Raw genomic sequence first — 23,578 nt, 5'->3', positions numbered from 1 at the left:
TGGCCCTGGCCCTTAGCCCTATTCTAGGGAGCTTCACTATATAACTCTCTACTTACTGCATCCTACTCTTTTGAAGATCCAGATGGAAAACATCAGGAAAAGGCCAAACCCACCTAACCGCTTCCTGTTATCCAATACCACCGTCAGCTTCCCATTGCCCAGGAACTTCCCAGTGATGGAAGGTGGATGTGGGGAAGGGAAGGGAGGCCCCATTCTCATCTCCTGAATCAAATGGTCTCTCACTAAAATTGTATTTTTTTAAAAATTATTGCTTAAATTCACTAGGAGACAGAAGGAAATTGAAATAAAAACAGGAACTGCAATAAAATTTATGCAGGAAATGGCAAAACGGTTAATTATCCTTGCAGTTAAGAAAGGAACATTCTAAATTTAAATTGTATAGATAACTCTCAGCACAGAAGTTGGTCACAAACCAAACTCCACATACGATTCGTCTACCACTTCCCCAGAAAAACAAATACTTTTTACACAATTTATAAATAGAAGAACTGAATACAAAGGCAAGGAAGTGATAGGAAACCTTTATAAAACACTGTTTGGGCCTCAGATGGAGTTGTATGTTCAATGCTGGCCATCATACTTCTAAAACGCCTTGCAGGAGTGCAAAGGAGATTTATTAAAATTGTACCAGGAATGTGAGAATGCAGCTATGTGAAGGGACTGAAGAAGCTAGGATTGTTCACCTTATAGTAACAAAACAATGTTCAAAGTTATGAGACTTTGAAAATAATAAGAAAATAATGTTTCCATTTGCAGGGGAATTGATAGTCAGGGGACAAAGATTTACGATAATTGGCAAAAGAACCAGCAGAGACGTAAGAATGTTTTTTTTAACACAGCGTGTCGGTGTGATCTGGAATGCACTGCCTGACAAGATGGTGAAAGCAGATACAATAACAACTGTCAAAAACCGACAGGATATATTGGAAAATAAATTGCAAGAAAGATCACGGGAGTGGGACAAAATGGATGAATGGTCCAAGGAACTGCTAAAGGCGTAATGGGTTGAACGATTTCCTTCTACAATTATTAGTACAATTATTTCACCAATGATAGTTATTGGTTTCAAAGACATCTACAGCTCTTCTCCCAATTAGGTGGTGATAATGCAGTGTCATCCTCTTCCCAAGCCCCCACTATTGGTGGGAGGGCTACTATAAGAATCTCACCAACACCAGTCTTCCGTCACCAATCACCCTCTTACTTAAGGTGATATCTGAGCGCCGTTCAATGGTTACAGAGTGCAAATCAGTCCCGAGTCTCTCGACTGGTGGCCTGAGTGGAGCCAGCTGGTTTTAAACCCCCAGCTGTTCCTTCCCTATTAAGTGAGCCTTCACCCACCTAATAAGGGAGCTTAATCTTCAACGAGACTCAAAGAGATCTATTGGTGATTGCCCGTGGCTATTGCAACAACCAGTTAATAATATTCATTGCTGTCTTCTGTAGGTAAATGAAGGTCAGCTGGGGAACACCATTGAAACAGGAGAAGTCTTTTATAGAAACCAGTACCTGACCCACTTTGACTTTGGATGATAGTTTAAAATTGACAATATGACTGCAAAATGAATGGTAGTAATAATCCAGAGGGGTGAATAAATAGACAACTCGATCAATGCTGCTCATTTTAGACCCTTTCTGAAACTCAAAGTGACGATGACAGAGACACCAATATGGAGAGTGTTACACAGTCAAGGCTGGATTATCTTGCTCCCCTAATCCCGACAATGACTGTAAGACATAGGTCATGATGTGGATGTGCCAGCGTTGGACTGGGGTAAACACAGTAAAAAGTCTGACAACACCAGGTTTTAGTCCAACCAATTTATTTGATAGTAAACTCACAAGCTTTCGAGGGGACTCCCTCTTCGTCACAACACCAGGACTAAAACCTGGTGTTGTCAGACTTTTTACTGTGTAAGACATAGGAGCAGATGTAGTCCATTCAGCCCATCACATTTGCCCTGCTATTCAATGAAATCATGACTGATCTGATGTGATAAACCTCACTCCACTTTCCCACCTTACCTCCATAACGCTCAATTCCTTTACTAATTAAAAATCTGTCTTAGTCTTGAACATATTTAATGATCCAGCCCTCTGCAGTAAAGATTTCCACAGATTCTCTATCCTCAGAGATGAGGAGGAATTTCTTCCCTCTATCTTAAATGGGTGATCCCTTACTCTGAGATTATGCCTTCTCATCCAATACTCTCCCACAAGGGTGAACAACCTTTTAGCATCCACCCTGTCAAGCCCCCTGAGAACACTACATGTCTGCAGTGGACAATACAAATATCATAATTCACTTTTTACATTGTCTGGAAGACACCATTGCTCCCTGTGATCTTAACATTGCAATGCAGAATCTATCCCTGCAGCCACCCGCCACATATTACTCCTCCGAGACCCTTCATACAACACAGTGATACATTTGACCACATGTGGCCGGTAGCTATTGGGAAACCAGATTTAGCTAACTGCATTTCTGATCAGTTAACAAAAGGTTAATAATGGAACTGCCATTGGATCCAGACTCTGAAGACTCACGTTCATGCAGTGTGTGCTTGTGAACCTTTAATCATTTTGTTCATTTATTAGTAAAATGGCCTCATGAAAAGCAGGGCACGTACTATTGATTGTTGTAAGTGCTTTACTTACTGTTTGTTTAGCAAATATACACGTGAAGGATTACGTGCAAGACATTTTCTACTAAAACAAGTGCAAGGGGCTAAACAATGTCAATGGTGTCAGCAGCTTCTGCTGGACAGCAGTGTGTTAACAGAGCACCACAGAGTTTCATCCAAAATCCCCTGGACATTGTTAAACCCTGTGAACTGTGAAGCTCAATGTGAATGATTGCGAGGGATTTGTGGCTTTTCAGAATTGTACAGACTCAGCCAAATCCCTCCTTTCACTCAGTGGAAGATGGGCCCCATGTTTACAATGCATAATTTCCAAGTGACTGAGTTGAGAAACATATGGTTTCTGAGCAGAAAGTGTTGCAGTGAGTGGTCCACGGGCTTGACTTGCAGATTCCTATGGTCAATATGAGCTTAGTGTAACTGCTTGGTGATTGCTCCTATTAATGCCAAAAAGCTGAGACACATGGAGGTTCCACATGAACCAGCTGTTCGATAAATGGCAGGAGATTTACGTTTGAGGACTTAGCTCAGGAGTTCAATGTTGTCCATGCATCAACACTAATTTAAACTTTTGCCAGGGCGTTTTTTTCCTCCACTGGAGTGAAAGATCATAATGGAAATAGAGCTATCCCAGCATCCACAACAGTAATGAAAGCCCTCTATTAGACCTTTCAGGCCTGCATGTCTTTGCCAGTAATTGCCCCAATTCCAAGGCACTGCCTTCACTTCCTCATGCAAGAGCAAATACAAGAGGAAACACTCACAGTAGTGACATGAGAAAGTAATAAAAAAGGATGAAAGAGAAAGAAGAAAGAAAATTGAGCAGGTCTATAGTACAAGATAGAATCCCTACAGTGCAGAATGAAGCCATTTGGCCCATCGAGTCTGTACTGACTACAATCCCACCCAGACCGTATCCTCATAACCGCATGTATTTATCCCAGCTAGTCCCCTGACACTAAAGGGCAATTTAGCATGGCCAATCCATCTAATCCGCACATGTTAGGAATGCAGGAGGAAACTGGAGCACCTGGAGGAAACCCATGCAGTCATGGGGAGAATCCACACAGACAGTGACCCAAGCCCGGAATTGAACCCAGGTCCCTGGCGCTGTGAGGCAGCACTGCTAACCACTTTGCCTCCCACAGAGTTTTTCTCCTGACATTGGGACAGGTTTGTCCTCAAGAGTGTAATTAATCCTCCAAGGACAGTTACCGATAACAGTTTAGAAGGGGTGGGAGAACTGGGGCCCCACCAAACATCCATGTGCTCAAATGACATGCAAAGGAGAGTTTCTTTACTGGAATTGGCAGCAATGGGAATGGAGCATGGAACTTAAATTATTTTTATCTGGAACACACTAGTATTCCAGAATTAGAAAGAACTCATAACCTAGTTACATCATCAGGACATCCGAAAGCACTTTATCATCAGTGAATTGCTGTTGATCTGTATTTCTACTCAGCTGCATGCCATAAATAGAAAGTAAGTTGAGTTACCAGATAATGTTTTTAGTGGTTTAGTGACAATAATTCCATTAATTTTAGTGGACCTATGGAGAGAAATTTATTGAGTGTTTTCAGGAGAAATTTCTCATTCAGTATGTGGATGGCCAGATTAGAGAGGGGGCAAAACGTGACCTCCTCTTGGGAAATAAGGCAGGTGACAGAAGTGTTGTAAGGGATCACTTTGGGACCAGTGGCCATAATTCCATTAGTTTTAAAGGTAGCTCTGGAGAATGATAGGTCTGGACCAAAAGTTAAAATGCTAAGTTGGGGTAAGGTCAATTTTGATGGTATCAGGCAGAAACTTTCAAAAGGTTAATTGGCAGAGTCTGTGGGAAGACAAAGGGATGTCTGGCAAGTGGGAGGCTTGCAAAAATGTATTTACAAGGGTTTAGGGTAAGCACATCCTCTTAGAGTGAAAGGCAATGCTGGCAGTAGGGAACTCGATGACTCGGGACATTGAAGCCCTTGCCAAGGAGGAGGCAGCACAAGACAGGCATAGGCAGCTGGGATCAAGTGAATCCCTTGAAGAGTATAGGGGTGTCAGAGTAGAGTTAGTAGATAAATCAGAAGGGCGAAAAAGGGACCCAAGATTGTTTTGGCAGATATAGCAAGGGAGAATCCAAAGAGCTTCTCCAAATACATAAAGAGCAAAGGAGTAACAAGGGAGAGGGTACAGCCTTTTAAGGATTAAGAAGGTCCTCTATGTGCAGATCCTCAGAGATGGGTGAGATCCTAAATGAATATTTCTCATCAGTATTTACTGTTGAAAAGCATGAATGTTAGGGAACTTGGGGAAATAAATAATGATGTCTTTAGGGGTGTACATATTACAGGGAAGGAGGTGCTGGAAGTCTTAAAAGACCATCAAGGTAGATAAATCCCCAGGACATTGTGGGAGGCTAGGAAGGAAATTGCAGGTCCCTTAGCAGAAATATTTGAATCAATAGTCACAGGTGAGGTGCTTGAAGATTAGAGGGTGGCAATTGTTGTGTCTTTGTTTAAAAAGGGCTGCAGGGAAAAGTCTGGGAACTACAGGCAAGTGAGCCTCACATCTGTGGTGGGTAAATTGTTGGAAGGTATTTTGAGAGACAGGATCTACAGGCATTTAGAGATGCAAGGACTGATTAGGGACTGTCAGCATGGCTTTGAGAGTGGAATACTGTGTACAGTTTTGATCACTATTATAGGAAGGATATTATTAAACTAGAAAGAGTGCAAAAAAGATTTACTAGGAAGCTATTGGGATTTGATGGCTTGGTTTATAAGGATAGGTGGATAGGCTGGAACTGTGGCCCAACTTGTCCACGCCACTCAGTTTTTACCACTAAGCTAGTCCCAGTTGCGTGCATTTGGCCCATATCCCTCTATACCCACCTTCCCATGTAACTGTCTGAATGCTTTTTAAAAGGCAAAATTGTACCCAGCTCTACTATCATCTCTGGCAGTTTATTCCAAACACTCGCCACCCTCAGTGAAAAAAGGGTCACTTGACCCTTTTGTATCTCTCCCCTCTCACCTTAAACCTATGCTCTCTAGTTTTAGATTCCCCTACATTTGGGAAAACATGTTGACTATCTACCTCATCTATATGTCCCTTGTTATTTTGAAGACCTCTAAGATCACCCCTAAGCATCCTACACCCCAAGGAAAAAACTCCCAGTCTAACCGGCCTCTCCTTATAATTCAAAACCATCAAGTCCCAGTAGCATCCTAGTAAATCTTTTCTGTACACTTTCTGGTTTAATAATATCCTTTCCATAATAGGGTGACCAAAATTGTACACACTAGTCCAAGTGGGGCTTTACTAATATGTGCACAACTTCAACAAGATGTCCCAACTCCTGTATTCAATGTTCTGACCAATGAAACCAAGCATGCCAAATGTCTTCTTCGCCACCCTGTCTGCCTGTGACTCCACTTTCAAGGAGCTATGAACCTGTACTCCTAGATCTCAGTTCTATAACTCTCCCCAACGCCCTACCATGAACTGAGTAAGTCCTGCCCCAATTCAATCTACCAAAATGCATCACCTTACATTTATCTAAATTAAACTCCACCTGTCACTCATCGGCCCACTGACTCAACTAATCAAGATCCCGTTGCAACCCCAGACAACCTTCATCACTGTCCACAATGCCACCAATCTTGGTGTCATCTTCAAGTTTATTGACTATGCCTCCCAAATTCTCATCCAAATCATTAATATGAATAACAGTGTACCCAGCACTGATCCCTGAGACACACCACTGGTCAAAGGCCTCCAGTTTGAAAAACTAGCTCTCTCCAATCACTATGGCTTGTGTCATCAAGCCAATTTTGTATCTAATTGGCTACCTCACCCTGGATCCCGTGAGATTTAACCTTATGCAACAACCTACCATATCGTACTTTGTCAAAAGCCTTAAAGTCCACGTAGACAACATCAACTGCACTGCCCTCATCTACCTTCTTGGTTATCCCTTCAAAAAACTCAATCAAATTTGAGACATGATTTTCCACTCACAAAGCCATGCTGACTGTCCCTGATCAGTCCCTGCCCCTTTAAATGCCTGTAGATCCTGCCTCTTAGAATGCCTTCTAACAACTTACCCACTACAGATGTTAGGCTCACCAATCTGTAGTTCCCAGGCTTTTCCTTGCAGCCCTTCTTAAACAAAAGGTACAACATTTGCTACCCTGCAATCTTCTCACCTGTGATTGTTGATGATCCAAATATCTCCACAAGGGGACCCTCAATTTCTCCCTAGCATCCCAGAACATCCTGGGATATATTTCACCAGGTCCTGAGGATTTATCTACCTTAATGTGCTTTAAGACTTCCAGCACCTCCTTCTCTGTAACATGTACATTCTCAAGACATCACTATTTATTTCTCCAAGTTCCCTAACATCCATGCCTTTCTCAACAGTAAATAATGAAGAGAAATATTAATTTAGGATCTTACCCTTGTGGATCTGCACATAGATAACCTTGTTGATCCTTAAAGAGGTCCTACTCTCTCCCTAGTTACTCTTTTGTCCTTTATGTATTTGTAGAAGATCTCTGGATTCTCCTTTACCTTATCTGCCAAAGCAATCTCATATCCCTTTCTTGCCCCTCCTGATTTCTCTCTTAACTTTATTCCAACAATCTCCACACTCTTCAAGGGATCCAGTTGATCTCAGCTGCCTATGCATGTCATATACCTCCTTCTTCTTTTTGACCAGTGCCTCAATATCATGAGTCATCCAGGGTTCCCTACTTCTACAGCCTTGCCCTTCACTCTGAAAGGAATGTGCTTAACCTGAACCCTGGTTAACACACTTTTGAAAACCTCACACTTACCAAATGTCCCTTTGCCTGCCAACAGACTCCCCCAATCAACTTTTGAAAGTTCCTGTCTAATACCATCAAAATTGGCATTACCCCAATTTAGAATTTTAACTTTTGGTCCAGTCGCATCATTCTCCATAGCTATCTTAAAACTAATGGAATCATGGTAATTGGTCCCAAAGTGATCCCTTACTAATACTCCTCTCACCTGCCTTCCCTTATTTCCCAAGAGGAGTTCAAGTTTTGCCCTCTCTCTAGTAGGGCCATCCACATACCGAATGAGAAATTCCTCCTGAATACACTCAAATATTTCTCTATCCAAACTCCTAATACTATAGCTGTCCAAGTTAAATTCCTCTATTATTACCACCCTATTTTTCTTGGAGAAATGTGTAATCTCCTTATTTATTTGCCCTTCAATTTCCTGCTGACCATTGGTGGTGTAAAGTTAGATGGCAAGCAAGAAATAATAACCAAATCTGTATCTTTTTACCTTGAAATCTTAGACTAACTTGACTGTCAATTCTACACGTGTCCTCAAACCGAGCTATGTACTCTGCTGACCAGGGAATAGCAAAAGGTGGGAGTTAATAGGTTCATGGCTGAGTCCCAATCTTCAAGGCTTTCCTTATTGATATCCTGCTCCACTGTGACAGCATTCTTATGTGGTTTCACTGGCACAACATCATTGAGAAGAAAGAAATCTACATGAATCACAAATCATCAACATCCATAGCTCAGGAATGGCTCCTCCCCCATGTACTAATAATATTGTATTCTAGAATCATGAAATGTTATAACACAAGAAGTCCATTCAGCCCACTGTAGCTGAGAAATGGTATCTCTCCAAATATCTCCTTTTGAAGAAGCAGCCATCATTTCTCTGGAACTTCTCCTTGGCGTACAACTAAGATTGAGGCAACAATGACAATTGACAGTGTCCAGGCCAGAGCAACCTGTTTGATTCATGCCCATGATGCTGGACTCCACATCCATCCCTCCATCACTGGCTGAGAGCTACAGTACAATCCCCCAGGTGCACTGGAACAACTTGTTAGGATTCCTTCGACAGCATCTTCCCTGCTTGGCAACTTCTATCATCAACTAGACAATTGTGTGCAAGCATTATCAACACCAAGTCCCCTTCCATGCCATAAATTAGGATTGGAAATTTATCTCCATTTCTTCATTGTTGCTGTTTTGTGTAATTCACTTTCTAACATCATTGTGGAAGGACCATCACCACACAGCTTATAGCAGTTTAAGGAGAAGGCTGATCAACATCTTCTTAGGCCACTTAAGTAAAGCAACCCTATCAATGTCACCACAAACCATGAACCTTGATCCTTACCAACCTCTCATGTAGCTCTTTATCAAACACTTTTCAAAAACTCAAAGACACATCTACTGCACTCCCCTTGTCTGTACAATTAGTAGTTTCCTCAAGGAATCTAATTCAATTATTCCAACATGACCAATCCTCACTAATCCCAGTTTAATAGGCCTATAGCTTCATCATCATTCACCAGTGTTATCTATTATCATCTTTCTGGTGCTGTTTATTTAACTGCGTAAGTGTTTCTTGCAATTTAACTGTACAACCATTCTGCTTATCCAATTAGGCAAGATCACTGCAACAGTACATATGGATTTTCTGTCTGTTTAGTGGGTTAAAGGCAACACACTGTTTTATTATACAGTCACTGATCATACCCAGTGTATAACTGGCCAGCTGTGGCTCCATTGGTAGCACTTCACCTGAGTAAAGAGGCCTCACTCTGGTGAACTGAGTACAAAATTCAGGTTGACGCTCAAGTGCAGTACTGAGGAAAAACAGCAATATATGAGGTGCCATCTTTCAGATGCATTGTTAAATTGAAACCCTGTTTGCCTTTGTTGAAGAGCAAAGAGAGTTCATAGAATCATAGAATCCCTACAGTGCAGAAAGAGGCCATTTGGCCCATCGAGTCTGCACCAACCACAATCCCACCCAGGCCCTACCCCCCATCTCCCTACATATTTACCTGCTAATCCCACTAACCTACGTATCTCAGACACTAAAGGGCAATTTTTAGCATGGCCATTCAACCTAACCTGCACATCTTTGGACTATGGGAGGAAACCGGAGGAAACACACACAGACACAAGGAGAATGTGCAAACTTCACACAGACAGTGATCTAAGCAGGAAATCAAACCCAGGTCCTTGGAGCTGTGAAGCAGCAGTGCTAACCATTGTGCTACCATGCCACCCAGTTCTCCCCGAGTCCTGGCCAATACTTAGCCCACAACCAAGGCTGCTAAAACAGATTATCTGATCATTATCATATTGCTGTTTGTGGGACCTTTCTGAGCGAAAATTGGCTACCATGTTTCCTATACTCACAGCTGTGACTTCATCCCAAATGTAGGCCTTAAAGCTCTTTGGGACAATCTTAGGTCATAAAAGGTGCCATACAAAAATAAATTTGTTGTTTGTACAGTCATTATACTGGTAAAATCAACAACCCATTCACCAGAAAACCCTGGAAAATCTCAGCAGGTCTGACAGCACCTGCGAAAAGAGAACAAAGTTAAGTTTTTGACTCTATGATAGGTAAAGAGAACTGGTACTAGGTTGAGATTTATGTTGTCGTTGGGCATGGGGTGTGGGGTGTGAAATGGCAGATCAGTGGGGCTGGATAGAGGGCAGCATAGACGGAGGCTAGGGATCATAGTGGTGATCATGGTGATGAGGGCGCTGACAGTGGAACATTAAGTGAACCACCATTTATATTCCCTTTGCCTGTGTGTCCATGAGATCTATGTCAATCTCTCCCCAGCCTCCACCTACCACTGACCCTCTATCCAGTCCCTACTGCTGCATCACCCCCACAACTATATTAATCTTGTCCCATTTCCAGTTCTCTTTAGCTCTGAAGAACAGTCAAAACATTAATTCTGTTTTCGCTCCACTGATGCTGCCAGACCTGCTGAAATTTTCCAGTATTTTCTGTTTTTGTTTCAGATTCCAGCATCCACAATAATTTGCTTTTAACCCATTTACCAGTTCAGATGACCGTTTGGCTTCAATGACCCTCGACGTGAATCAATCCAAAAATAATTGCTGCCACAGCTGGCTGCCTGCTTATCTATTTGCTATTCCAGGCTAACATAAGAAGCTTTTGTTAAAATTAGCTTTAGAATAACATAAAATTTGCAACCTAAATCACCACCCTCACTGCCAACATCAACAACTGGGCGTGATGTTTGAATTCAATAGAAAGCCTGGGGCTGAACTAAGGGCAAGTCTACACAAGGGTTATCTGCAGAGAATGTTAAGGAAATTGTAGATCAGCAGGATTCAATGTGTGTAAGAATATAACCGGAATTTTCCAATTTTATCTATTTTTAACCTTGCTCTCCGCCTTGACCCAGTTGGTGACATTCTCACTTCTGGGTCACAAAATTTCAGATTCAAATCCCACACCCACGACTCGAGCACAAAAATCAAGGCTAACATTCCGGTACATGATGTGAAAATGCTGGTGTTGGACTGGGATAAACACAGTAAGAAGCCTCACAACACAGGTTAAAGTCCAACAGGTTTATTTGGTAGCACAAGCCACAAGCTTTCAGAGTGCTGCTCCTTCATCAGGTGAGTGGGAGTTCTATTCACAAACAGGGCATATAAAGACAAACTCAATTTACAAAATAATGGTTGGAATCATGGGGGTTACAGATAGTGTGACATGAACCCAAGATCCCAACACATCTCTTTAACCTGTGCTTAACCCTCTCTCTGCTCACATTATCTGTACCTTTAAGACTTGATTACCTATAAAGACTCGCATTCCAACCATTATTTTGTAAATTGAGTTTATGCCTTTATATGCCCTGTTTGTGAACAGAACTTCCACTCACCTGATGAAGGAGCAGCACTCAAAGCTTGTGGGTAGTGCTACCAAATAAACCTGTTGGACTTTAACTTGGTGCTGTGAGACTTCTTACTATTCCAGTACATGCCAGGGAAACACTGCGCTGTCAGAGACAGTGTGTCTTTTGGAGATGTTTAACTAAGGCCCAATCTGCCTGCTCAAGTGAATCAAAAAGATATCTTGCCTCTATTCTGAGGCAGATGTTACCCCATGTGGCCTGACCAATATTTATCCCTCTCTATCAAAGAAACTTACCTGATTATCAAACTGCTGTTTGCAGGCTCTTGCTGTGCACAAGTGAACTGCTATATTTCCTACATTACAGCATTGGCTACATTTCAAAAATACTTCATTGCCTGTAAATTGCCTGGAGATCTTGCTGGTTACATAAGCACAATATAAATGCTTCTTTTTTTCTTTTCAAATATAATAGAGAACCATGTAATAAAGTTATAATTTATAATTGTTTTAATCTTTAGAATGATGCCAGTTCCAGGGATTTCAATTTTTCCTGGACTGACCAATTTAATAAGATTTCATCTCGTGGACTGGAATCACGAGAGTAACAGACTTTGGAAGTGGATTACAATTGAAGGGTTCATTATGCAGAACTTTGGGAGAGAGTCTCATGATACAGTACAACAGATGAGCCAAGTTAGATCATCAGGAGTAAATCTGTGAAATTCTTGGTCCTGTCACCCTTCATCATTTCACAATTGCAATGCCAGTAATTTCCTCTCAACCTTGCTGATCTTTTATTTTGTGAGGATACGCTCATGTTAGACCTGACCTATTATAGCGGGTCTTCCTCATTGTAACTGGGACTTGGCTAACAAGCTCACAGGGTGCTGTGGCCCGTAAATTAATCCTGCTTGTGACCTTCATTCACATCACAATGAAAGGGGAACAACAACAGGGCTGAGGCTGGTGAAGAGAGAGAGAGAGACAGAGAGCGCTTGAGGAGGTGGTGACAAAGAGAGAGCAAGGGAGAAAAACAGAAAGAGCGTGCAAGAAGGGAAGGCAGTGAAAGTGCTAGGGAGCAGAGGGAAAGAGCACGGAAGAGGGAGAGGCACTGAGAGAGAGAGATAGCACATGAGAGGAAGAAGCAAAGCCCGAAGGGGAGGTGGAGTCAGAACGAGAGTACAAAAAAGTGGGAGGCAGAGCAAGTGCATGAGAGAAGGAAGCAGAACAAGGAGGGGGAGACAGAGTGAAAGGAGGATTTGGAGAAAAGGAGGGGATGCAGGGTGGGGAGCAAGAGCACAAGACACAGCAAGGACAAGAAGAACAGTGACTGACCGAAGCAAAGCGATAAGGAGTATAAGCAGTCTGTAGATCTAGCTGTACATGCACTGGGTTCTAATATGCTTCTTTCATCACTCTCCAAGGAGCAAACGATATAAATCAGGAACAGATATGCACAGAATACTGATAAATGCCGCAGTGAGTGCCTGATGCTCCTTTTTAACATTTTTCTCACATTTTCTACAGTTTCTATTATTTTTCTCTTCAAACCTATCAATCCTTTTAGTCAAATGACATTCTGAGTGAAGAGCATTGCCTCTCAAATTACTGCACTAGAGTTTTAGTTTATTTTTCAGATTTTCTCCTCTGCTCGTGAAAGCCCGTTCCACTGAAACCATCTACTGACCACTGCCTCAGCTTACTCATCATTTCCTGTTTCCAAACCTAGACTGAGAGCATCAAAAGGCGGCTGAGCTGTGAAGAGCATCATAACATCTTCTACAGCTTAATCTAAGTGACAGTGAAGGAAGTTATAGAAACAAAAGGCAGTAACTTGCATTTATAGTATCTCTACTATATTAAATGGCCAAAAGTGTGATTATCAAATAGAACTTGACACTGAAGTCATTGGACAAGTAATGCAACTGTCCCATCACTGCCAGCCCGCCTGCCCCCACCCACCATTCTCTAAGCCTTGACTGAACACAACCACTGTGGCCCATTGAAGCCACATGCTGAACACTGGATAAATCCCGAACAGGAGTATGTCAGACTCCTATTGACTACAGCTCAGTCTTCGACATCATCATCCCTACAAAACTCGTCTCCAAACTCCGTGGCCTGGAGCCCAGCTCCTCTCTCTGTGACTGGATCCTGAACTTCCCAATCCATAGATCACAATCAGTAAGGATAGGCAACAACACTTCCTTCACAATTATCCTCAACACCAGTGTCCCTCAAGGCCAAGTTCTCTGCCCTTTACGATACTCCTTATACACCTATGATTGTGTTGCCAAATTCCCCTCCAACTCAATTTTCAAGTTTGCTGATGACACCACCATAGTGTGTCAAACCTCAAATAATGATGAGACAGAGTACAGGAAAGAGATGGAGAATCTGGTGAAATGGTGTGCAGTAATAATCTCTCCCTCAATGTCAGTTAAACGAAGGAGATAGTTATCAACTTCAGGGACCATAGTGGAGGATATGCCCCCCCCATCTACATCAACAGGGATGGAGATTGTCAAGAGCTTCACATTTCTAGGTGTCCAGATCATCAACAACCTGTCCTGGTCCCTCCATGCTGACTCTAGAGATAAGAAAGCTCACCAACACCTTTACTTTCTCAAAAGGCATGTCTGCAATGACTCTTACCAATTTTTTACAGATGCACCATAGAAAGTATTATCATAGCTTGGTATGGCTCCTACTCTGACCAAGGCCACAAGAAACTTCAAAGGGTTGTGAACATAACCCAGTCCATCACGCAAACCAGCTTCCCATCCATGGACCCCATCTACACTTTCCGCTACTGTAGAAAAGCAGCCAGCATTATCAACTACCAAACACACTCCAGACATACTCTCTTCCACCTTCTTCTGTCAAGAAAAAGATACAAAAGACTGACACTGCGTTCCAATGGACTCAAGAACAGCTTCTTCCCTGCTGCCATTAGACTTTTGAGTGGACCTACCTTACATTAAGTTGATCTTTCTCTACACCCTAGCTATGAACGTAACACTATATTCCGCACTTCTTCTTTCCTTCTCTCCGTGTACATTATGAATGATATAGCATGCAAGAAACAATAGTTTTCACTGTACACCAATACATGTGACAATAATAAATCAAATCATAGTAAGCCCAACAGCATGGTTAAAGCAGATTCAATATTAGTTTTGAAAGGGAACTGAACAAGGACTCGAAAGAGAAAACAATTTGCAAGGACGTGGAGAAATAACTACAGAGTGGGTCTAACCATTCACTCTTTGAAAAGGACAGAGCTCACCTCAATGAAAAGGCCTTCCTCTGGTGCTATTCTCCAATTCTACAGGCACATTGTAGCAAGTATTCTCCAACGTCTATGCATTTATTTTTGTTATTATTTGATAGAACGTTCTAGAGATACCAGAAATAAAAGCATTATGTAACCAACTTGAGTCGTTACGCAGACATAATAACTAGGAGCAGGACCCAGCCATTCAGCCCCTCGAGCTTACTCTGCCAATTAGCAAGATCATGGCTGATCCCCAACCTTCTCCCACACGATTCCTCTATCCCTCAATTCTCTCAGATTCCAAATCTCAACCTTGAATATCCTCAACAACCGAGCACCCACTGCCTTGTCATATCTGTCATGTAAACTGGATTTTCTGAAATTTGGCAATCATTCTTACAGGAAAAGGCACAATCTTGTTTCTTTATACAAGTAGGGATTTTTGTTTAAAAATCTCACCTGTTGCCCGTTCTGGCTGCTCAGCGATCTTTTGGTGAGTTTGGTATGTTGGAGTAGAAGAAAAAATTGTTAAAGAGTCCCACGTTCCTGTGTTGGGAGATCCCATTTTATCAGATCTACTTGTTGGCACACTCGTTCCCGGTATAGTATTGTGAGTTGCAGTGTTATTGGACAGTGCACCTTTATTGAACTGGATGATATCCTTTGATGTTACAGAGTAAGCTGATGACCGATTGCTTGATTGATCCTCTATTATTGCGACAGCCTGATGGGTAATACTTCTCAAAGATGGCGACGGTTCGGACACTGAGAAAAGAACAGAACGGTCAGTATCCAAAAGGTCAAATGTCAGTTCACTTGGTGGCTTAGTTAACACCTCAGCACTTTGACTGATGGTTGGTCTCACAGTGGCTGGTCTTTGTGGAAGACCAGGAAATGTAAAGGTTGGCACCATTGATCCTGCAGGAGAAGGTTCTTGCGAAGTGTTTTCCAGTGGAGCAAGGTACATTGTGGTGAAGGATGATGTAGCCATGGATCCCATTGTCTGTAATCCATCACTGGATAGGTTTTGAATAGGAAGGTCACTTGAATCACTGTATAGAGATTTATTCATCAATTCTGGGAGATTTGAGGGAATGGATCCTTGAGGACTTTCTGTAGAAGGTAAGATGGCTATCTGATTTTTGTTTGGAAACATGGTAGCTTGCAGTTGTCTAGCACTTTGGGGCAAACCAACTTCATCATGGTCAAACAATGGGGTATTTGTAGTCTTGCTGTTGGACCCAAATCTGATGTGTGGCACCAGCAATGAACGTGTACCAGCTCCACTTTCAACAGGTAGCAATGTAGGTACCCAGGATGTCAAAGATGGTCCTGTGCCGGTTTGTCTTTCTGAAGATGGTGTTGTGGACATCTGAGACACCAGCAAAGGACCCACACTACTATCTGTTTCTGCAGGCATTTCAGAGGATGCCAGAGGTAGGTTTAGTCGGAATTCCTGTTGTCTTGTGGTTGATAATTTGACAAGACCAATCACATCTGGTGAAGGACTGCTGAGCAGAGCTGCTTCATGTTCCTTAACTCCAAGAGCTGCAACTTTTGGTTCCATTATTAATGTGGAAATAACATTCAGAAAAATAATACCTTTGTACAACATATTGATATTCTCCAGGCTGTGAAATGACCCTTAATTATTTAGGAATGGTCTTCAAAAAGCCTGAAAAACAAAGAGATATATTCACCTATGAATATAATAAGGTTCCAGAGTTTTCTGCTCAAGCAATGTTTTTGTATCAATGGAAAAGTTCAGCTCAGTGCATAAAGGCATGGCTCAATATGGAACTGCACAATACAAACCTGTGAGTTCTGTCTTCTTTCTCAGTCTCAGTTGGGGCGCTGGTAGGATTTCTACTCTGGATCCCAGTATCCCCAAGGATGAGAAAAATCAGCTAAGGTATAACATCAACTCAACGGCGTGCCAATGTGACTATCGGGTGGATAGGCTGTGGCTGCACTGTCTCCCGGAGACAAAAGCTCACCAGTCATCACTGCCCAGGTTCAAATGTGAAAACTTGGGTGAGAAACTGAAAAGAAACCAACATCCAGCAAAGAATCTGTACAGTGCAGAAGAAAGCCAATCGACCCATCAAGTCTGCACTGACTCTCCTGACAAAGCATCCCACCCAGGCCCTATCCCCATAACCCTATGTATTTAACCCACTAATTCCCCCAACCTACACATCTTAGGACATGAAGGAGCAATTTAGCACAGCCAACCCACCTAACCTGTGCATCTTGGATGGTAGGAGGAAACCGGAGCACCGGGAGGAAACCCACACAGACACGGTGAGAATGTGCAAACTCCACAAGTCAGCCAAGGCCAGAATTGATCCAGGGTCCCTGGCGCTATGAGGCAGCTGTGCCACCATGCCACCCAAATGGTAATACCTTCAGAAGAGAAAAAACTATGCAAGGGAAATTAACTGAAAAGGCAAATCATTGTGAAAGGGTTTGACAATATTTTAATATTGTCATCAAAGACCAGCTCAATAGCTTATTGGTTTTATTTTTTAAACCTGGGAGCATATCTTGCACAACCTGTGTCCATAATGGGCCACAGAAAATTATGAGATCTACGGTTGCCAGTTCTGCAGGAATGAATGATTAATCACTGGGGAAATACTGTGAGCAAAATCAGAAGGGCATTAAAAAAAAGTAATTTTTCTTGAACACTCCATTTATTGGTTGTGAAAATATTCAAAATGGCAAAATAATTGACATACAAGAACAGTCCAATAAGATACAGTAGAGTCTTCACTTTCCAATGTCATGGGAAAGCAGTGAATTGTCAGGATAGAGGCATGGGAGATTCAGTGGCAAGAGATGGAATGTTTGGAGGGAAGAGGTCATATGATGAAACCTCCAAGGATAAATCCAAGCCTAAATGGCAACCCTAATGAAATTCCTTCATATTGTGTTATAAAAGTTTTAAAAATCAGCCAAGGCAGATACACTAAACTTGCAGGTACGTACAGAAACAGGTACATATACATATCCACATGTCTACCTGCACACAACATAAGCACATACATATAAACACACACACAGATAGTTATTAGCTTTGTATAAGCATCAGACACAAAAAGTCCTGGTGTTTTTACTCCAAGAAACAGCAATAAGAATGATTAACCTGCATTTCATTATAGACTTGCAACAATTGCACATCTTCCTGTGGACAGCAAGCTTCAAGCATTGTGGTTTTAGTTTTTAATCTCACTTTTCTTCAATATTTCTCTGGTGTTTGCTTACTATCTGGAGGCGGCAGGGTTGGAGGGGTGTCAGGTGACTACATGTTTTGTGAGAGAGGGTCACTGGTACAGAGTGGGGGATAGGCAACATTATTAAACGATTTGTGGCTGCACACTCTTCAAATTTTGGTCTTTGCACATCCCTGATTTTGATCACTTCACTACTGGTGGGCCAAAGCTCTGGAAATCCCTCCCTCAACTCGCTTCTTCAAACCTACCTCTTTAACCTATTTTAGTCATCCATCTTAATATCTCCTTATGTAACTCAGTGTCAAATTTTGTTTGATGGCATCCTGTGAACAGTTTGGAATGCTTTATTATGTTAAAGGCACTATCTAAATGCAAATGGATGTTGTTAGGGAAGGAGTGATAGAATTGAACCCTGAAATCCCCACCTCCAACCCTATCCTGGAGAATTTAAATTCTAACTATTTTGTATTAGGATTCTGGGATATATTTGTAAACTTCAATTTGCCACCACACATGTAATGTCCATTTTGCTAAGGGAACAAACAATATTTTTGTTATCTATCAAGACAGATGAGTTGGTATTTAGGTCTAACAATTTGGCCATTCTATACAGAGTACCACTGGATCAACAGTACAATTCACACCCTGTTTGTGCACATTAGCAGACATTCTGAATGTGTACAGATTCTACTGACAGCTGTTTCCACACACGTAGCATCTGAAACAAAAGACTTATCCACTAGTCTGCAAAACATCATGGAACCAGGCTCTCAAGATCCAGGCACAAATTGTAGAAGCTTTGAATTTAAATTGATATACCACAAACAAAAGATTTGTACAGCAGCTTATCATTCCCACAACACTGCATACAATGAATTACTTTGAGGTTTTTTTTAATTCTTACATGGGATGTGGATGTCCCTGGCAAGGCCATTATTTATCACTATTCTTAATTGCCCTCGAACTAAGTGACTTCCTAGGCCATTTCAGAGGGTAGTTAAGATGCAGTCACATTGCTGTGAGTCCAAAACTGTATGTTAGTGAACCAGATGTGTTTTTACACCAATCTACAGCAGTTCAGCCAACTTTATATGCCAGCTGCCATGATGCAATTTGAACCCATGACTCAGAGCATTAGCCTGAACTTCTGGATTGCTAGTCCAGAGGTATTATCACTATGCCACCAACTAGCCAAAGCACCTTGAATATTGGATAAAACAAATTACTGTGGATGCTGGAATCTGAAACAAAAACAGAAAATGCTGGAAAATCTCAGCAGATCCGACAGCATCTGTGGCAAGAGAAACAAAGCTAACATTTCAAGTCTGGATAACTCTTCATCAGAGTAAAAGAGAATGGAAATAGGATGAGATTTATACTGTGCTGGGGATAGCGTGGAGCAGTAAAGGCTGGATAAAGAACCAATGATAGGTAGAGGCTAGGGAGAGATTGACAAAGGTGTCATGGATGAAAAAAAGTGTTGGATTCTCTTCCCACTCATGAATCTTCACCTCTGGAATCTATCACTGGTCCCTCCTCTTCCTCGTTTCCATACTGCCCTTTAGCAATGTCATCCACAGACATGGGGTTCAACACCCAGATCTTCCTCTCTGCCACCTCTCTTTGTCCTTCCATTGCCTCCATGCAGTTAAATATTGGGAAGAGCAAAGCCATTGTTTTTTAGCCTTTGCCACAAATTCCAGGCTCTCACCATTGACTCACCCTAGACACTCTCTGATGTTGATCCATCACTGTATTTCTAGTCTGAGATGAGTTTCTGACCCCATATGCTTTCCATCATAAAGACTGTCACCTTTCATCTCTGTAAAACTGTCAGTCTGCACCTCTGCCTCAGCCAAACTGAACTATTCCAATGCTTTTCTGGTCTTCCTCCCAACCTTTAATGTCCATAAGCATTGACTCATCTAAAACCCTGCTGTCCATACATATCCTATCCCACACAAAGTCCTGCTCATCTGTCTGCACTCATCTTCCTGTTGATCTACATTGGCTCCCAGTCCCTTTAAATTAAAAACCCATGGTTAAATTGTTTTATGGTTTCCCCTCTCATTATGTCTGCGACCTCCTCAAACATTATATACTCTCCTCTTTTGTTTTCCTAATTTAGCACCTTGTGCATCCACCCACTTCTCACACCACCATTGGAGGTGTGCTTTTAGTCACCTAGACCCCCATTTTCTAAAATATTCTTCCCAAACCCCCTCTGTCTCCCTATTGTCCTTTAGGATTCTCTTTAAAACCCATCCCCTGAGAATATTTTGGCCCACCTCTTCTAATGTCTCCATGTTTGGCTGTGCAACATGATTATGCCTCAATGGAGTGCCTTCAGACATTTTTCTACATAAATTAAATCCAAGTTGTTATCGTGGACCAATTCTAATGCACAACAAACAGCAACTAAATAGGGTTGGATGGGCTTGAAGGATGCGAAGAGAAAATCGGGTAGTGACTCACTGACCTGGATTTCATGGGCTTCCCCAAGATAATAAAAGCATTCAGAGGCCAAAAGAGAAAATGCTGGAAAATCTCAGCAGGTCTGGCAGCATCTTTAAAGGAGAGAAAGGAGCTGACATTGAGTCCAGATGACCCTTTGTAAAAGCTAAAAGGCACTGAAAGTGGGAGAAATTTATACTGTAGGGTGAGGGAATGAAAGATGAGTCACAGAAACCAAGGAGAAAGGCTAAGAGGTGTTAATGGCAGTCCATAGAGAAAATAGGTGTGAATGGCCAAACGACAGAGAAGCTGAAATCAGAAGGTAAACTGTGGCAAATGAAGATGTGGGGGGGGGGGGGTTTGGATTCAGAGGGGCTAGGTGCCCATTCCCCCGTAATTCACATTTCCTCCCCCTCCTGTGGCACATCAAATCACAGAGCACCCCAAGAAACCCGGCTGTGTGTCAGAATCCTTTGCAGTCTATAGGATCTGGAAGGACCATGGAAGGAAAATAATAGTGTGCAGATTTTTTTTCAACTCCAACCTCTCATTCCAACTATTGCACCCTCGATCATTTTGCATAGTCCAATTCTAACACAATTCCATGTGGGTCTGTACCATGAATTCACCTGGTATCAGGCAGCACAGTGGTTAGCACTGCTGCCTCACAGTGCCAGGGATCCAGGTTCAATTCTGACCTTGGGTAACTGCTTGTGTGCAAACTTCATGTTCTCCCGTGTCTGCATGGGTTTCCTCCAGGTGTTCTGATTTCCTCCCACAGTCCAAAGATGTGCAAGTTAGGTGGATTGGCTATGCTAAATTGACCCTTGGTGTCCCAAGGTGTATAGGTTAGGGGGAGGAGTCGGGTAAATAACTGGGTTATGGGGTTAGGGTCTGGGTGGGACTGTTCTCATTGCAGGCTCCATGGGCTGAATGGACTCCTTCTGCACTGTCAGGATTCTATGATTCTAGGAGACATTGTGGACGTGGAGACAGATGGGGAAATCAACTCTGACCTGTGGCACTGGCTGAGGGAAGAATGTTAACCAGGAAGAACAATTGCTTTCTCCAAATGAAGCTTTATGCTTACAAGATCTGAGTGAACAGACAACAGAGAAGCTGCAGGATCTTCAATAATAAAAAACTTTTATAGTGGTTCGATTTTCAACAACATTTGTTTAAGTTTGTTTAGAGTTGTCTCACAGCATGGACTGAATTAGTCATTTTTTACATGTTAAACAGCATACCAATAAAATCTCTAACATAACTAGTATGGTTTAATGTGTTAACTAGTATCACGGATACTAGGGGTGGCACAGTGCTTAGCATTGCTACCTCACAGGGTCCATTTCTGGCCTCAGGTGACTGTATGGAGTTTGCATGTTTTCCCCATGTCACCAAGGGTTTCCTCTGGGTGCACCAATTTCCTCCCACACTCCAAAGGTGCGTGGATTAGGCTGATTGGCTTTGCTAAATTATCCCTCAAAATCAGGAGGATTAGCAGGATAAACACGTGGGATTATGGGAATAGGGTCTGGGTGGGATTGTGGTCAGTGCAGACCAGGTGGGCCGAATGGTCTCCTTTTGCACTATAGGGATTCTATGATAGATAAAATCTCCAACATAACGAGTATGGTTTAATGTGTTAACTAGCGTTACCAGTAAAATCTCCAACATAACTAGTTTATTTATTAGTGTCACAAGTAAGGCTTACATTAACACTACAATGAAGTTACTGTGAAATTCCCCTCGTCACCACACTCCTGCGCCTGTTTGGGTCAATGCACCTAACCCGCACATCTTTCAGACTGTGGAAGGAAACCCACACAGACACGGGGAGAACGTGCAAACTCCACACAGACAGTGACCTCAGCCGGGAATCGAACCCATGTCCATGGCACTGTAAGGCAGCAGTGCTAACCACTAAGCCATCCCCACACAACTAGTATGGTTTAATGTCTTGACTACCATCACCAATAAAATCTCCAACATAACGAGTATTGCTTAATCGTTTTTAAAACAATTAATATCGTTTAATAATCGGTCACTCGGTCGGCTGGTGTTTTAATTCGTCATTTAATCTGTTAGTATCACGAACATGACCTTAATGAGTCTTGTTTAATGTGTCAATCAGCATTATCAAGCGAGATTTAAACCTGAGTGTTATTTAACCAGCATCACCAACCGAGCATAACATTAACTATTTAAGATAAATATTCACCATTTCGGCAAAAGCTCCGTCTCCGTTGATTGTATATACAGAGATTAGCTAACCATTAACCGACCAAAGTTAAAAATAAAAAATGCACAGCAAGTATCGCTGTGCGGTGTGATTACAGCCCCCGCTGCACTAGAATTTCTATCCAACTCACACGCACAGCTGCTTACCCGCTCTGATAGCGGCAACTTCCAAACATGGGAGCTCAAGACCTCAGCTGGGGCATTGGAGAGGAATATTCAACCTGGTCCTCCGCCTCTGTCCCAGCCTCTTCCAACGCCCAGCCTGTGATTCAGTTGTCCGGGTGCATTATCTCCCAACTGGAGAACCCAAGTCCCATTCCTGACACACACACACACACTGAGCTGAGCTCCCTGCACTCATTTTGATATTCTCTGTTCAACCTGTCTGGACCACTCTCACTCATGTACACAACACAATTCCGGATTCTGTTACCTTACTCCTGCGGTCACTTCGCCACACCACCACCCCCGGCCCCAGGGCACATGTGGTGAAAATCCAGTTCCTTCACCGGCCCGGGTCCCTTTCCAAAACTCGCGGGTTGCAGGGCAATCCTCCCCCCCAAAAAAAACAGCACAAAGGGGACGAGAGAGAGAGAGTGAACTGACCATTTAGCAGCATCAGCTAGCCAGCTGTCAAAGCTGGTACAGAACCCTGGGAAAGGAAAAGGGAGGAATGAGAGGCTCCAGCAGTGTTTTTGTTATTGTGTGTACACTAACCAGGAGGGTGCACGGTTGCTGCTGCTCAAATGGGAGGAAGTGTTACTGCGGCGAGTGTGAGGCCAGCAGCTCTTGCTGTCGAGGGGGGCGGGGGAGAGGCAGGAGAAAGATTTTTTTCTCTCTAAGACAGCTGTCAGAGGATTGAGAACTCGCACACTATTAACTGGTCGCAAATTCGGAGCACACGAAAATACATCAAATGTTGACTTCTGGGCATCCTCAAATCAGTCTTTCATGAACCGTAAGTAACTGGAGAGAAAGGACGGTCTGGATTTCGTGCCCGGCTTTGACAC

At 42.5% G+C, this 23,578-nt stretch overlaps 1 protein-coding gene across 5 annotated transcripts in view; it reads right to left on the bottom strand.

The window, feature by feature from the left end:
* The window catches only part of prrt4b (proline rich transmembrane protein 4b), a 32,950-nt gene extending 9,632 nt beyond the window's left edge, over positions 1-23,318 (bottom strand). Inside the window, exons 1-2 of one of the 5 annotated variants that reach the window (XM_080207594.1) lie at positions 23,286-23,318; positions 15,097-16,312 (exon numbers count right to left, since the gene is read on the bottom strand). In XM_080207594.1, the coding sequence (XP_080063720.1) occupies positions 15,097-16,252 (1,156 nt within the window). In that variant the 5' untranslated portion in view covers positions 16,253-16,312; positions 23,286-23,318. The other 4 variants (XM_080207589.1, XM_080207591.1, XM_080207592.1 and 1 more) reach the window with 4 other exon arrangements.
* Between the last annotated feature and the right edge of the window lie 260 nt (positions 23,319-23,578).

Source organism: Carcharhinus amblyrhynchos, chromosome 19, assembly GCF_965287045.1.
Source record: "Carcharhinus amblyrhynchos chromosome 19, sCarAmb.v2.hapA, whole genome shotgun sequence".
Lineage (NCBI taxonomy): Eukaryota > Metazoa > Chordata > Chondrichthyes > Carcharhiniformes > Carcharhinidae > Carcharhinus > Carcharhinus amblyrhynchos.
The sequence above is the reverse complement of the archived record's forward strand: the minus strand, read 5'-3'. Positions and strand labels throughout refer to the sequence as shown.